Source organism: Rhinoderma darwinii, chromosome 5 (genome assembly GCF_050947455.1).
Source record: "Rhinoderma darwinii isolate aRhiDar2 chromosome 5, aRhiDar2.hap1, whole genome shotgun sequence".
NCBI lineage: Eukaryota > Metazoa > Chordata > Amphibia > Anura > Rhinodermatidae > Rhinoderma > Rhinoderma darwinii.
The window spans coordinates 225151156-225168801 of record NC_134691.1 but is presented as its reverse complement, the minus strand read 5'-3'; the positions used below and the strand labels follow the sequence as shown (position 1 = coordinate 225168801).

General features: G+C 40.0%; 1 protein-coding gene across 3 annotated transcripts in view; it reads right to left on the bottom strand.

The window, feature by feature from the left end:
- The window catches only part of GOLGA4 (golgin A4), a 125473-nt gene that overhangs the window by 55863 nt on the left and 51964 nt on the right, over positions 1-17646 (bottom strand). For all 3 annotated transcript variants that reach the window (XM_075826984.1, XM_075826985.1, XM_075826986.1), the window contains 2 exons: positions 14242-14325; positions 13408-13555 (listed from right to left, as the gene is read on the bottom strand). In XM_075826984.1, coding sequence (XP_075683099.1) covers positions 13408-13555; positions 14242-14325 — 232 coding nt within the window. The remainder of the gene's footprint in view (positions 1-13407; positions 13556-14241; positions 14326-17646) is intronic.

The following is a 17646-nucleotide window of genomic DNA, read 5'->3' as shown; positions in this document are numbered from 1 at the left end:
ATGAGTGACACTGCATCACCCAGAAGTAAAAAGCTAGCAAATATAGTAACCGAGGTAACAAAGTACAGAGAGCTAAAACTACAAGAGAATATCTAGGAAAATAAAACCTGTGTATGCATCAATTCATCATGTGTATAGTAATAAATTTAAATGCAAGGGACATGAAATAATGTAAGGACACTATTCGGCCCTGTTCACATCACTTTTTTTTTTGCATGCTGTTAAAAGGTAGTTATTTACTTTTTCTTTAAAACAGGATGCAAAAGGACACACATAGAATGGCAAAAGGGATGGAACAGGATAGGCATCCGAAGATCATTTTTATCATATGATTACTAGGAGAAAATAGTTATCTAAAGTGCGCCCTCAAGTTCGAGTGTAAAAAAAAACAACAAAAAAAACACATATCCAACGTCTTGGTCAAGCAAGGAGAGTCAAGTGAGACATATGTGACTCATTACATAGCATATTCACCATGAGGCTCAATGCACACTATGCGTATTACGTGCCGTTTTGCCGCGCGTATTTGCATGTGGCGAATCCACAGCATAATACACTACCAGAGATTTCAGGAAATCTCATGTACACGATGCTGTTTCTTTCGCAACGTAAATTGACTTGCGTTGCGCATTTTAAAATCCGCAGCATTTCAATTTATCTTGCGTTTCTGCTTGCGCACTGTATCTGCTTAGTTCCATGGAAAAAAAACGCACCAAAACCCGCAGCATGAAAATGCCCCGATTTACACAACAAAAAACGCACCGAAAAACGTACGATTAGGTGCGGCATGCGAATTTCCTGTGGTTTTGATGTGTATTTTCCGCAGCAATGTACGTTGCGTACATTGCTGCGGAAAATACACATCAAAACCACAGGAAATTCGCATGCCGCACCTAATCGTACGTTTTTCGGTGCGTTTTTTGTTGTGCAACTCGGGGCATTTTCATGTGTATATGTAGCCTAAGGCCAAGTTCACACGTAGCATAAATACTGCAGAATTTCCATCCAGATTTTCAATGCAGCAATTCCGCAGCGTATTAAAGTAGCAGCATAGTGGAAGGGAGGTTTCAAAAAGGCAGGTGAATTTTTCTGCTGCAGAATTTGCAGTAAATCCGCAACATACCAGGCATGCTGCAGATTTTCGAATCTACAGTGTTTTCATTCCAACAAACGTGCACGTGGTTTTAAAAAACCTATCGAGTCATCTTACTGTACTTTGTCGCATATTTCCGGTGCAGAATCCGCAAAGAATACACCATGTTTGAACGTTGCCTAAAAAAAACTGACAGCTACTGGGATTTATTGGTAGTACGATTAACAACTACCTTTATATTAACCTGTATAAAATAATGAACCTATACTGCTCAAGTTAGAAATAAAATGAGCAAAATCAATTGTCTAGAAAATTTCAGTCTTAAAGAGGCTCTGTCACCACATTATAAGTGCCCTATCTCCTACATAAGGAGATTGGCGCTGTAATGTAGGTGACAGCAGTGCTTTTTATTTTAAAAAACTATCTATTTTCACAACGTTAGGAGCGATTTTGGTTTATGCTAATGAGCTTTCTTAATGCCCAAGTGTTCGTACTTTTACTTTCGACCAAGTGGGCGTTGTACAGAGGAGTGCATGACGCTGACCAATCAGCATCATGCACTCCTCTCCATTCATTTACACTGCACTAGCGATATAGTTATATCACTATGTGCAGCCTCATACACAAACCCTAACATTACTACAGTGTCCTGATAATGAATACACATGACCATCCAGCCTCACAAAAAAAGATTCAGAAGTGTCAGGATTCTGAGTACACATGACGTCCAGGCTGGATTTCATGTATATTCATTATTAGGACACTGTAGTAATGTTAGGGTTTGTGTATGAGGCTGCACATAGCGATATATCTATATCGCTAGTGCAGTGTAAATGAATGGAGAGGAGTGCATGATGCTGATTGGTCAGCGTCATACACTCCTCTGTACAACGCCCACTTTGTCGAAAGTAAAAATACGCCCACTTTGGCATTAAGAAAGCTCATTAGCATAAACTAAAATCGCTCCTAACGTTGTGAAAAAAGATCGTTTTTTTTAAATAAAAAGCATTACTGTCACCTACATTACAGCGCCCATCTCCTTATGTAGGAGACAGGGCACTTATAATGTGGTGACAGAGTCTCAAATGAGACAAACTAATTTACCTCCAAAAATAAGATAAAAACATCCTGACATAAGATCTACCATGACAACTTGTCAGGCAGTAGTAATGTATCAAAGGCTAATGGCTGTCTGTCTAGAGTCCAGCCCTAGGTGAATAGGCCACAAAAGATAATGTTATTCACATAAATAAATCACCTGTAACAGACATGGTGGCAGAAACCACCCCAGGGAACCCCTTTATATCACCGGCCTCATGCACACGACCGTAAAAACTCCCGTTATAACGGGCTCAAAGACTTCTATTGGCGACGGGTGCCTTCCCGTTTTCTCACGGGAAGGTGCCCGTGCCGTTGAAAAAGATAGAACATGTCCTATTTCAGGCCGTAATAACGGCACGGACAGTCCATAGAAGCCTATGGAGCTCTCGTAATGACGGGTGGCTACATGTGTGCACCCGTCATTACGGCAGCGTTGCTAAGCGACGTCAGTAAATAGTCACTGTCCAGGGAGCTGAAAGAGTTAACTGATCGGCAGTAACTCTTTCAGCACCCTAGACAGTGACTACCGATCAGTATAAACCTGTAAAAAATAACAATAAAAGACGTTCATACTTACCGAGAACTTCCTGCTTCCTCCAGTCCGGTCTCCCGCCCGTTGTCATGGTGACTCGTCCCTCTCGACATCCGGCCCGACGTCCTGGATGACGTTTCAGGCCATGTGACCGCTGCAGCCAATCACAGGTCAATCACAGGCTGCAGCGGTCACATGGACTGCCGCGTCATCCAGGGATGTCGGGCTGGATGTGAAGAGAGGGACGCGTCACCAAGACAACGGCCGGGTAAGTATGAATTTCTTTAACTTTTATTACAGAAAAGGCTGTCCCTTCTCTCTATCCTGCACTGATAGAGAGAAGGGGCTGCCGATTAGTGCAGTGCTATTTTGCCGCCAAAAACGTGCCCGTAAATACGGGTGGAATACGGGTGACACCGGACCCATATTTACGGGCACGGGTTCGTAAATACTGGTGCAAAACGGGTCGAATACGTGTGACACCGGACCCGTATTTACGCCAGTATTTACGGGTGGGAAAAAATACGGTCGTGTGCATGAGGCCTTTGTCTTGGTGACACGTCCCTCTCTTCACATCCAGCCCGACATCCCTGGATGACGCGGCAGTCCATGTGACCGCTGCAGCCTGTAATTGACCTGTGATTGGCTGCAGCGGTCACATGGCCTGAAACGTCATCCAGGACGTCGGGCCGGATGTCGAGAGGGACGCGTCACCAAGGCAACGGGCGGGAGACCGGACTGGAGGAAGCAGGAAGTTCTCGGTAAGTATGAACGTCTTTTATTTTTATTTTTTACAGGTTTATTCTGATCGGTAGTCACTGTCCAGGGTGCTGAAAGAGTTACTGCCGATCAGTTAACTCTTTCAGCTCCCTGGACAGTGACTATTTACTGACGTCGCTTAGCAACGCTGCCGTAATGACGGGTGCACACATGTAGCCACCCGTCATTACGAGAGCTCCATAGACTTCTATGGACTGTCCGTGCCGTTATTACGGCCTGAAATAGGACATGTTTTATCTTTTTCAACGGCACGGGCACCTTCCCGTGAGAAAACGGGAAAGCACCCGTCGCAAATAGAAGTCTATGAGCCCGTTATTACGGGTCGTAATTACGACCCGTAATAACGCGAGTTTTTACGGTCGTGTGCATGAGGCCTAAACCTGTTGTATTTTTATTAGTGATTTGTGTGTTTAAAAAAAACAAGTACATTTTTTATACAGCCCATCTAGCTTGTAATATACTATTTATACTTTATTACATAGAGTTCTCCACTCAAGTTCTCAAGTATGAATTACAAAATTCAAGAGAATTTCTTTATTAAAAAATAAAAAAAACAATCAAGCAAACAATGAGAACAGAAAACTGAAGTCTTACAAAATTTCCACTGTTATTTACAGCGACTAATCAGATCACTTTATAACCTAGAATCTGATTGGCTGCTATGGACAGCCAATCAGTTTTATCCTTTCATGTTGAATACCTTAAGATCATTTATAGCCCTTCCAGATTGTTAATTCAACTGTAACTACAGTTCAACAAATAAGCCTATTTAAAGAGAACCGGCCACTAGATTTTAGGAGATTAAACCAATGCCATGATGATGTACTGCTTGTCAATACCACTGTCAAAATAGTCTGTCTCAGATTATGTATAAAAAGAAGTTATAAATTGGTGCGTGCTGTACCCAGAATCATGTTGGTGGTATTGGAGGGATGAGGAGTTTGCACGCCCAGTCTGCCTTGATTTATGTCCCGCTCAGCAGAGCTAGTGAGGACTGGGAGATCAAACGAGGCAGAATGGGCGCGATAACAGCCAGGACATCAGGACACCTCATCCCTTCAGCATTATCCAGATGACTCCGGGTAAGCTATTTATATATAGGGCACGCCAATTTAGAACATCTTTTTATACAAAATACGAAGACAGTCAATTTAAACAGGGCCATGTCTGCAAAAGTATTTGAAAGCACTACTACAGCATGGCGTTAATTTATACCTAAAATCTAGTAACATTATAAACAATATAAAAAGCAATTATTTTATTCCACTAGATTACAATTCTTTTTTAAAGCGGTTCTCCAATTACATTTTATTTTGGAAAAAAAAAAAAAAGAATGGTCACAGCCTGATATGGGGAATGGTATGGCATGATTGCTGCCAAGATACATTTCTGTCTTCTCTACACAGTGCAAATTCAGCATCATGTCTGACAGTCTTGTTGCTAGAGAGACACTGCCTGATAATCCGTCTCTTTAATGAGGTTTCTAGGCAGTGTATCCCTTTCAACCAGTCTGTCTCAGATCGCTCAGGGCTATATAGTTCAAGGCAGAAATGTCATTGAATTAAAGGCAGAGGGAAGGGGCAGGAGGGCTTGACTAATAACGGCTTAAACACGTTAAGCAATAAATGTAATGCCGCCACGTCGTATAATAATTAGGCTGTAGAGTCCGCTAAACCAGGAAGTGTCCGGCATCTACAGCTCTAACCACCCCCCTCTCCTCTGCCGTTGATTGAAGGCTCTGCATATGATAACAAAGACAAGCAGAACCGTCAGTCAACTGCAGAAGGGAGGGGAGTGGTGAAGCACACGTCAACCTTATTAGCATACGGTGCGCGGTGGAATAAAAAAGTTTTTTACCCAATTGCAAGCCCTATGATCCACCTCACGGGAATGTACATCTTCCTTTATCCTATTGCTAACAAGCGGTGCCAGACGTTTGTTAACCTAAAACATTCAGACAGACTTCCTTTAAAGCAAGATCACATTTTTGTAAAAATAAATTAAGACGAAGAAGCTCTTTAACGTAAGACACACTGCAAACCAAGACGACAACATGCACTAGTCCTACGTGCACTGCAAGGAACCACTACAACCTTATCTTGAAAGCAGGAATATCAATAGTCGAGTGTTCAGAGATATAAAATAGTACGGAAATAGCAGATTCCAAAACGCACAAGCAAAAAGACTTTTATTCCGTTAGGTTGCTGCTCAGACAATTGTTCAATTGTACCTTCTTATGGAATCTTATACTTTTCTTGTATCAGTTTTTACACCCTCTAGCAACTTATAGCTATTCTTACTATGCAGAATTCATCAAAACATCATGCATTGAGAAAAGAAATATCATCTAAGTGACGACACTAACATATCTAAAGCTTTTAAAAAGGCACACTAACCCAACTTTCAATTTTTTTGAGTATGAAATTTGTACAAAGTATAAATTTGTTTACTTTTTTTCTTTCAGAAATTTTCCTAGCCTAAGGGCCTTTCTATGTGCTAATCCAGGACAGCCAGCCGTACATGAGCAAAAGGTGCTGTCAAAGCCAGACCTTAATTATTATGGAAAGTTAGTGCCAATACCAGCAAACTGCTTAAATGTACGGTTGCATTAAAAATTGCTTCTCAGGAATTCTAATTTACAAATGAAGAAGGCCTAAGGATGAGCTGATCGCCACAGATCCAAATTAATTTACCCATAATTCACTTTAAGCGTATATAGAGCTTTTTTATTCTAGAAATCAGTGGCGAATTTCATCTTCCTACATACAGCTATGACATATGAAAAGATAATTTCAGTTGGATTACTCCTTAAAAATAAAAAAACACTCCTTTAACCATTTTTTGCCTCTCCGCCCATCAATAAAATGGTCTAAAAAGCAAGAATCTGCATTAACATACACAGACAAAATTGTATATCCAATTCTATGAGGCAACGTATACTTGATTGTCTGAGTAGCAAGAATATTTTTATTATAATTATCCTTCTGAATTTAAAAACTGAAGAAAATAAACATCCCTTACCCCAATCCTGTTCATACAAGGCTTGGGAAAGGCACCATGAATTGGCATGCATGGATACACAAAAATAAGAGGACTTGTGTGAGAGCGTGTAAAGCCAGCAAAGTGATAAAAGTTAGTATGTAAACAGTAACTAGGTAAGAGAATATTCAGAAATAATAGCAATAGAATATCTCCAAAACTAATACATAGAAAGGGATCACATATATGATTTAAAGTTTAAAGCTGGTGCATGAGAATTGCCTATACCCCACTTAATATGTTTTTTTTTATATTATGATGCCATTTTTTTTACTATAATACACTTAAAAGTGCTGTCCTATTTTGTAATTCAAACCCGCTGCTAGCAGAATACCCCGGCAATCATGTTACCACCTAGGAAAGCTGCGGGCAGGTGCATATCCCCCCAGCTGCAGAATTACATGGCACAGATTTATGTGTAATACATGGTCAAGCTGAGCTCTCCAGAGCACAATCTACTTTGTGGTGCATCTTAGTTTTAGCTAATAGAATTGGGGGACCCCATCTGTAATGTCATATGTCCTAATGGTATCAGCATGATGGCTCCGTGGTTAGTACTGTTGCCTTGTAGCACTGGGGTCCTGGCTTAGAATCCAACCAAGGCAACAACGGCATTGTGTGTGCTCCTTGTGTTTCCTTACGCACTCCAAAAAATATACGGATAGGTTATTTGGCATCCTACGAAATCAGACATAGTACATGTGTGTGTGTCTGAGTGAAAATTTGGATTGCTTGTCCTATTATGGACATGTACTGATATGAACAATGACAACCTCTTTAAAGTGGACATTCAACATTTCCCTCTAGGGAAGGGGACATGTTCCTTTGAGAATTAAAGAGGCTCTGTCACATTATAAATGCTCTATCTTGTACATAATGTGATTGGCGCTGTAATGTAGATGACAGCAGTGTTTTTTATTTAGAAAAACGATAATTTTTGACGGAGTTATGACCTATTTTACCTTTATGCTAATGAGTTTCTCAATGGACAACTGGGCGTGTTTTACTTTTTAACCAAGCTGGCGTTGTGGAGAGAAGTGTATGACGCTGACCAATCAGTGACCAATCAGCGTCATACACTTCTCCCCATTCATTTACACAGCACATAGCGATATAGCTATATCGTTATGTGCAGCCACAAACACACTATAGCGTTACTGCAGTGTCCTGACAATGAATATACAATACCACCAGCCAGGACGTGATGTGTATTCAGAATCCTGACCACTTCTCTGCAGGTCTCTGTGATTTACAGCATAGCACAGCGAGATCTCGCTGTAAATGACAACTTACAGCGTAACCTCGCGAGACTATGCCTGCTGTGATGTAACTCACAGAGACGCTACAGAAGTGGTAAGGATTCTGAATACACATCCCGTCCTGGCTGGAGGTAATGTGTATTCATTGTCAGGACACTGCAGTAATGTTATAGTGTGTTTATGTGGCTGCACATAACGATATAGATATATCGCTATGTGCTGTGTAAATGAATGGAGAGAAGTGTATGACGTTGATTGGTCACTGATTGGTCAGTGTCATACACTTCTCTCCACAACGCCAGCTTGGTTAAAAAGTAAAACACGCCCAGTTTTCCATTGAGAAACTCATTAGCATAAAGCTAAAATAGGTCATAACTGTCAAAGATGATCGTTTTTCTAAATAAAAAACACTGCTGTAATCTACATTACAGCGCCGATCACATCATGTACAATATGGGCCACTTATAATGTGGTGACAGAGCTTCTTTAACTCACTCACCTTCTTTTATTTATTAGCACCCTCATTTGGGTTAACAGCAATTTTGAAGCAGTTTTCAGCATTGCATACTTCATGGGGAGGAAAATGGAAAAAAAAAAAAACCTTTTTAACCCCTTACTGATATTTGACATAACTGTACATCAGTCGGCAAAGTGGAGTATGGAGAATACCCAGGAGGTGTTGGTGATACGTTACAGCTGATATTTTGCTAACGGCTGGGAAAACTCAGATGCTGGCTGTTTAACCACATAGATGTCGCGGGCGATGGCGGTATCTAAGCAGTTATAAAGAGGGAGCAGCCCCCTGTGTCACTCCATCACGCCGCAATCGCAGGGTGTCAATGGTTGTCATAGCAGCATGGAGGCCTGACTAAGGCCCCCAGTTCTCCCTGAATCAAGCCTTAATAGGAGCCAGTAAAAAATAAAAAACACATGGCAATCCATAAGTATTACAGTGTAAATAAAAGTTTTTAGTAATTAAAATGAAATATAATTGGTATTGCCGCGTCCGTAAAGGTCAAAAACGATTACACAATATAACATTATTTGTCCGGCAGGGTGAACGCCGTAAAAAAACAAAAAACAAAAAGGGCAGAATTTCGGTTTTGTGGTCATCCTAGCTACCCCAAAAGATTGAATAAAAAGTGATCAAAATGTTTTACGTACCCCAAAAATATATCAATAAAAACCACAGATTGACCCGCAAAGAACAAGCCATCATACCACTCCATTGACAGAAAAATTCTAAGTTATGGCTCTAAGTAGGCTCCTTAATCTTAAAAGGGGCATGTAAGGGTATGTTCACACTGAGTTTTTTTACGAGTTTTCTTTTTTCTGCCTGCAAAAAAAACTCTGTGTGAACGCAGCCTAACTGTACAACAAAACTAGCCTTCCTATGTATAGATTTTTGTAGGCACTTGTTTCACTTAAAATAAAAACATTAAAGTGTTTAGCATGCTCAAATAAGCTCCATGAGGGGTGAAGAGCTATGGAAGCCTGTCCAGCTTAAACCCTAGGCGCACCACGACGCAACTGGACGTCCGGGTGGCCAGTGTCTTAGCGCACGGGGACGTACAGTTACTGCGCAGTTCCTGGTGCACACTGTCGGCGATCGTGTGCACCGGGAACCGGGAGGCCAGCTATCCCTGACAGCTGACACTCCACTGTATGCCGATCAGCGGCTTATTTCGGCAACTAACCCCTTAATTGCGGTGATCGATTGCAATCGCCGCAATTTAGGGGCTTCTAGCACATCGGTAGACCTCACAATGAATTTGTGAGGTTTGCAGATGGGTAGCATGGCGACCGGAGACCAAGTAATGGCCTCCGTGTCTGCCATGTACGGAAGCCTATCAGGACCAGCCTCCTGATAGATTTCCTGTCAGAGTCACAGGACGTCAGTGCCGTTCGGGTTGCACACTGTCGGCGACAGTGCGCATCAGGAACCGGGACGTCAAGTGTCCCTGACAGCTGACACTCCACTGTTGCCGATCAGCGGCTCATTGCCACTGATTTCGGAAACTAACCCGTTAAATGCAGAGCTCGATTGCAATCTCCGCATGTAGGGGGTTTGTAGCACATCAGCAGCCCCCATGCAATTGTGGGGGCTGCTGATGCTTGTGATGGCACCCGGGGGCCAGACAACAGCCTCCGGGTCTGCCATGTATGGAAGCCTATGAGGATCAGCCTCTGGCTGGTCCTTGTAGACTGTCAGAGTGACTGTGACGTCACACTGACAGTTGGAATACGTTACACTACCTAGGTAGTGTAATGTATTCTAGCAGCGATCAAAGCTGCAGGTAAAAAAAGTGTCAAATGTTAAAAAAAAAGTTAAAATAAGTTAATACAAATGTTTTACAAAAGTGTAAAAATAAAAGTTTTTTTTTTTCCTATAATAAGCTTATTATAGGGAAAAAATGAAACCTTTAAAAAAAACAGTACACATATTTGGCATCACCACGTTCATAACGACCCAATCTATAAAACTATAATGTTATTTTTACCGCGCGGTGAACGCTGCAAAAAAAACAAACTAAAAACAATGCCAGAATCACAATTTTTTGGTCACCACCCCTCCCAAAATATAGAATAAAAAGTGATCAAAAAGTCGCATGTACCCCAAAATAGTACCAATAAAAACTAGAACCCGTGCCGCAAAAAACAAGTCCTTACACAGCTTTTTTTGACTGAAAAATAAAAAGTTACGGCTCTCAGAATATGGTGACAGAAAATAAATAATTTTATAAAGAAGTGATTTTATTGTGCAAACGCTGCAAAACATAAAAAAACTATATACTTGTGGTATCGCCGTAATCGTACTGACCCGCCGAATAAAGTAAAATTGTCATTTATAGCGCATTATGAACGTCGTAAGAAATAAAGAATTTAAAACGCCAAAATCACTTTTTTGGTCATCAAAGCTCTAAATAAAATGTAATAAAAAGTGATCAAAAAGTTGTATGTACCAAAAAATGGTACCAATAAAAACAACAGCTCGTCCTGCCAGAAATAAGCCCTCACACTGCTCAATTCATGGAAAAATTAAATAAAAAAGTTATGGAATTTGGAAGGCGGGGAGTGAAAAACTAAAATGGAAAAACAAAAATAGGATCAGTCCTGCAAAGGTTAATTAATTTCTATTAAAAAAATAAATTATTACCACATGTGGGGTATTGTAATACTCGGGAGAGATTGCGTTACAAATTTAGGGCGACCTTTTCTCCTTTATCCCTTGTGAAAATGAAAAAATTCAACATTTTAGTGGCCAAAAATGTTTGAATTCATTTTCACGGCCTAATTCTACTAAATTCTGCAAAAAACCTGTGTGGTATAAATGCTTAGTATACCCATAGAAAAAATTTCTTGGAGGGGTGTAGTTTCCCAAATGGGGTCACTTTTGGGGCGTTTCCACTGTTTTGTTCCCTCCAGGGCATTGCAATCGCGACATGGCACTGAAAAGCCAACCAAGCAAAATCTGCGCTCCAAAATCCAAATGGCGCTCCCTCCCTTCTGAGCCCTGCTGTGTGTCCAAATATCACTATTACCACATATGGGGTATTTCTGTAATCGGGAGAAGATGCTTTACAAATGTTGGGGTGCATTTTCTTCTTTATTCTTGGTAAATATTAAAAATGTCTATGTTTTTTCAGAAAAAAAGTAGATTTTCATTTTCACAGACTAACTCCAATAAATATAGCAAAATACCTGTGGGGTCAAAGTGCTAACTATACCCCTAGATAAATTCCTTGAGGGGTCTAGTTTCCAAAATGGGATCACTTATGTGGAGTTTCCACTGTTTTGGCACCACAAGACCTCTTCAAACCCGACATGGTGCCTAAAATATAATCTAAAAATAAGCAGGCCCCAAAATCCTGTAGGTGCTCCTTTGCTTCTGAGGCCGGTGTTTCGGTCCATTTGGGCACTAGGGCCACATGTGGGATATTCCTAAAAACTGCAGGACCTGGGCAATAAATATTGAGTTGCGTTTCTCTTTTAAAACCTTCTGTGTTACAGAATTTTTTTTCTTACAAATTAATTTCGGCAAAAAAAAAAATTTGTAAATTTCCCCTCTACATTGCTTTATTTCCTGTGAAACGCCTAAAGAATTAAGAAACTTTCTGAATGCTGTTTTGAATACTTTGAGGGGTGCAGTTTTTAAAATGGGGTGATTTATTGGGGGAATTATAATATATAAGGCCCTCGAAAGCACATAACAACTAAACTGGTCCCTGTAAAAATAGCCTTTTGAAATTTTCTTGAAAATGTGAGAAATTACTGCTAAAGTTCTAAGCCTTGTAACGTCCTAGAAAAATAAAAGGATGTTCAAAAAACGATGCAAATATAAAGTACACATATGGGAAATGGTAACTAGCGACTATATTGTGTGGTATTACCATCTGTTTTACAAGCAGATACATTTAAATTTAGAAAATGCTAATTTTTGCAAATTCTCTCTAAATTTTGGGTGTTTTTCACGAATAAATATTGAATTATCGACCAAATTTTTCCACTATAATGAAGTACAATATGTCACGAGAAAACAATCTCAGAATCACTTGGATAGGTAAAAGCATTCTGGAGTTATTACCACATAAAGTGACACGTCAGATTTGAAAAAAGGCCAAAACAGGCTGCGTCCTGAAGGAGTATTGCAAAGAACCCATGTGCCACCGATCCATAAGGCTAGGGGCTTCCTGCGCTATTTTTTAACGGGAAAGCTATGGACAACATGACTGAAATCCAGCAGAACCCTTTAAAGTAAATGGGTTCTGTCAGGGCGCCGTTGGTGACCGTCGTGAGACTGATCCATCACTGCCGTTGTTTTCATTGTCCTGCTACTATATCGGAGCATAACAACGGAAATAGTAACGCAGATTTGAACAGAGCTGGAGTTTGCATTAGTATCTGATAAAGAAACAATTCACAAGTTCTGGATGAGTCACAGTTCTGCTATAAAAATTTAAAACTGTAGGTTATCACATTTAGAGTGAACTCATGATTTTTTTACCTCGAAATTACTGCAAAAACAGTGATTCAACCACAACATAGGAATACACCCATAGTGTGGTTGATCACAGGGAGTATGGATACGAAAGAAGGGGAGTGCGGGTGGCGGTGTAGTCAGCTGGTATACAAACACTATGCACTATCGGGGACCACATTAACACTATATGTGCTGTTATTAAGGGTATTTTTTTTTAGGTTATTTTTTTTAACCCCATAAAATATACTTCACAGAAAACTATCTAGCTAATAGTAATTATTTTTCATTTATCTGTTATTCTATATCGTGTCCATGACGCCAACCTGTTTTTTTAATGTATAGCATACCATCCTAGACTTTACCTTTTATGAGTCAAAATGCTGTTTCTTTACCTTAGAACAAATTAAAACAATTAACGGAGGAAAGAATTACCTAAATAATCTACTGTATGGGATGTGGATTCCTATGTATACCATTTCATTTACAAAGTCTATTCTTAAGGAGTTCCCTATGGTTTTAGTACATGAGGAAACACAAAATCCAGCTAAGAAATAGGAAGCGGACTGGTCATTAGAGCTCTACAGGTTTGGATGTGGAATTTAAGGTAAGATGACCCGCTTACCAGCTTTTTCTGATTTCTCCTTCTGTTCCTGTAGCTTTTCACATTTTGTGGTTAACTGCTTGACCCTTGTTCTGTATTGAGAAACCTCTTCTTCCTTCATCATTAAAGTCTCATGCATCTGTCTCTTAGTCTCTGCAATAACCATTCCCTGGACAAGAAAGATAAATGGCATATAAAAGGCAAACTGGCAAAAAAAAGCAGCATGTATGTACAACACATTTGCGCTGTTCTTGTGTTTGGCAAGCAAAGACAGTAATAATGTCCAGTAATTCAGCCAACTGCTTAAGTCAAATCGCAAAACACTAAAGGGTGCATTCCAGTTTTCATTTATATAATTTAAATGGCTGTATTATGGCTCCCTGTTGTATGAAGCTGTAATAGGGCCCCCATAAAGGTGCATGAGGTATTACAGAGGTAATTCTACATACAGAACTCCATGTGCCATCACATAACCTCTGCCGTGTGCATGAGGCCTAACAGTTAGACTTTACTAACATGACAATAGTGCCTGTGTATGGGAGTCAGGAGAGTTACCCCCCACTCGATGGATTACCCTCTCAGTAGATTCCATCACTCCTCCCTGACATCTTAACTCCTGATGCTGCTTCCTTCTGGAAACCGCAGGCTTTCAGAAAACAACAAACCTATCGGTTCTTATTCTAGAACTGCTGCATTCAAGCAGAACAGGTAACAGGGCTGAAGAGAATCCATGACTATATGCAAGGTTCAGATGTGTTGGGTAAAACAAGCTTCCATTGAGAGTACATCTGAACTTCAGGTCTGTACCCTGGCAATGTCGAGTCCTGCCGACATCCATCCGAGCCGAATATTTACCTTGTCTTGTTCCAGCTGCTCAATCAAATTCTTGGCATCCCTCAGCTGGGTAATAAGCTTGGCCTTGTCACCGGTGTGAAGTTCCTGCAATTTAACACACAATACTCGTGACACTGAACGTTCTCCCTGCTTGACAACATGTTTTCAAGCAGATTATGAAAAGCGCAATCTGTTGTAGCTGCTCATATTTGAAGACATCACGTAGGAAATCAGATAAAATATGTTTCAAAATAATCAAAAGTATTCCACAATTTTCCAATGCAGAACATATTTCATGACAAATTCAAAGCAGCAAAAACATTCTACGAAACATAAAAAAAGTTCAACTACAAGCAATCTCCTTGGATGCAATGGGTTGCCTAACTGCTTAACGAACGGGCCTTAATGACCGGATACATATTTCTGTTTTTGCCTCTCTGCCTTTCAGCAGCCATAGCTTTTTAATTTTTTCGTTGATGTGGCTGTATGAGGCCTTGTTTTATGCAGGAGAAATAGTTGTTTTTTTGTAAAGCAACTTCTCTAGGATAGAGCGCCATTTGGCTTTTGGAGCTCAAATTAAGCAGGAATGGTTTGCGGAGGTCATGTCGCAAATCTGTAAAAACCCCAGTGGGGTCAAAATGCTCAATACATCCGTAGATGAATTCCTCAAGGGGTAAAGTTTCCAAAATGGGGTCACTTGTGGGAGGTTTCCACAGTTTTGTCCCTTCGGGGGCTTTGCAAATGCGACATGGCCTCTGCAAACCGTTCCTGCTAAATTTCAGCTCCAAAAGCCAAATGGCGCTCTTTCCCTTCTAAGCCTGCCGTGTGTCCAAACAGCCGTTTAAGACCACATTTGGGGTGTTGTTTTTATCTGGAGAAATTGCTTTACAAATGTGGTGGTGCTTTTTCTCCTTTAATCCTTGTGGAAATGAGAAAAAATTTGCTAAACCTAAATTTTCTTTGAAAGAATGTAGATTTTAATTTTCACTGCCTACTTCCAATAATTTCTGCAAAAAACCTGTGGGGTCAAAACGCTCACTATACCCCCAGATAATTTCCTTGAGGGGTCTAGTTTCCCAAATGGGGTCACTTTTGGGAGATTTCCACTGTTTTGGCACGGCAAGAGCCCTTCAAACCTGACATGGTGCCTAAAATATTTTCCAATAAAAAGGAGGCCCCAAAATCCACTAGGTGCTCCTTTGCTTCAGAGGCCTGTGTTTCAGTCCATAAGCACACTAGGGATATTTCCTAAAACCGTAGAACCTGGGCAATAAATATTGAGTTACATTTCTCTGGTAAAACCTTCCGTGTTACAAAAAAATTTGATTAAAAATGAATTTCGGCAACAAAAAAAAAGGAAATTTGTAAATTTCACCTCTACTTTGCTGTGAAACATCTAAAGGGTTAAGAAACTTGCTAAATGCTGTTTTGAAGACTTTGAGGGGTGAAGTTTTTAAAATGGGGTGACATTCAGGGTATCTAATATATAAAGCCCTCAAAGCCACTTCACAACTGAACTGCCCCCTGTAAAAATAGCCTTTTGAAATTTTCTTGAAAGTGTGAGAAATTGCTGCGAGAAAGTTCTAAGCCTTGTAACGTCCCAGAAAAATAAAACGATATTCAAAAAATGAACCGATCTAAAGTCGACATATGGGGGATGTTAATTAGCAACAATTGTGTGTGGTATAACTGCCTGTCTTACAAGCAGATACATTTGTCAGGGATCATTACCATGTATATTGTTTGCAAAAATATTATCCTCACACATATGTATATACATTTCAGTTTTTTGTGTAATATACTGATATATATATATATATATATAACAAGTTCTTTGTTCATGTCGGACACACCTATGGAAGACACCGCCCCCTGGAATGCAAGAGGAGTGTACAGAAGAACTTGCAGCTGAGAAGCCGGTGGGGGCTTGGGCACTCCCACATCTCTAGGGAGGGGGCATGTGTCTTTTTCCTGTGTTTCTTTGTTCTGAATAAAGTTCAGTTCGCTTCCTGTCCTATTTGAGGAAAGCTGTGTACCAACATCTCTGGCTGGTTTACTTCTTTCCAGGCATGCCTTCAGCTTTCAATTTACAGAGGTGGTTATTCGGTGTGAAATAACAGGGGGAAGGAAGCCACCCTGAAATACGGTCCTGACACATTAAAATTTAGAAAAATGCAAATTTTTCACAAAATGTTGGTGTTTTTCACAATTAAATACTGAATGTATCGAGCAAATTTTTCCAGTAACACGACAATGTGTCACGAGAAAACAATCTCAGAAACGCTTGGATAGGTGAAAGCATTCCGAAGTTATTACCACAAAGTGAGAAGTCAAAATGAGGCTCTGTCAGGAAGGTCAAAAGTGGCCAAAGCGGGAAGGGGTTAAAAGTAGTAAAATATATAAAACTTTATAAACTTGATATCAACTTAATCGTATTGAGCCACAGAATAAAAGTTAAGTTGTCGTTTTTACCGCACTGTGAAAGCTGTAAAAACTAAACAAAAAAATAAATAAAATAAAAAATAAAATAAATTTAAAAATCGAGGAATTGCAGTTTTTTCCAATTGCAGCCAGCAAATATTTTTTTTTTCGGTTTCCCAGTACATTATATGGTACTTTAAATGCTACCAATAGAAACTACAACTCATCCTGCAAAAAATAAGCCCTCAAACCACTCTTGACAGAAAAATATATGAAAAAAAAAATATGGCTCTTGGAAGGCGGGGAGTGAAAACCACAAAGTCAAAAAAATGTCTCAGTCCTGAAGGGGTTTAAAAAAAACAAAGAACAAAACTCAAAGGTGTCCGTAGCTTTTAAGAGTAGATACAGAATGTATGCGGCAGCAGGGAGTTGTAATAGTGGCTTTAGGCTAGTCCATGCCAGTGGCTGCAAGAACAAGCCGCTTACAGCTCTTTGCTACTTCCTTTCGGTTTTGTTCTTTTCCGCAAAAGTGACAACAGAAAGTGCAGCCATATTGGTTGTCACTTTTGAATTCGATTTTCAACAACTAATGGTAAAATGGTTACTTTCCGTAGAACATGCTGAAATATTGGTAGATTGACATTTTCTTAAGAATTCAAATCTGACCAGCATTAAGACTGCACTTCTCTGTTAAAGTGAATGTTGCAAAAATGTCTGCTGTAGCTAAAAAAAAATTAACAAACCAACTCTAAATTACTGAAAAATGGGCATGTAAGTTGTGGGTGGAAATACTGTTAAAGAAAAGTTTGTTATGAAGCAGGAATTGCCGTGGACTTATGATCTGTTTTTTTCAGTACTATTCGTAGTGGACGGTCTACTCAGTGAAGAATAACAAGATGAAGCTAAAACGCTCAGTACCTCAGCTGGCGATGAATGTTTTTGGTGTAAGATTTCACAGGGCATTTTTTTTTTGTTGTTGCATGCAGTGTTGTCCTGCGACGGGCT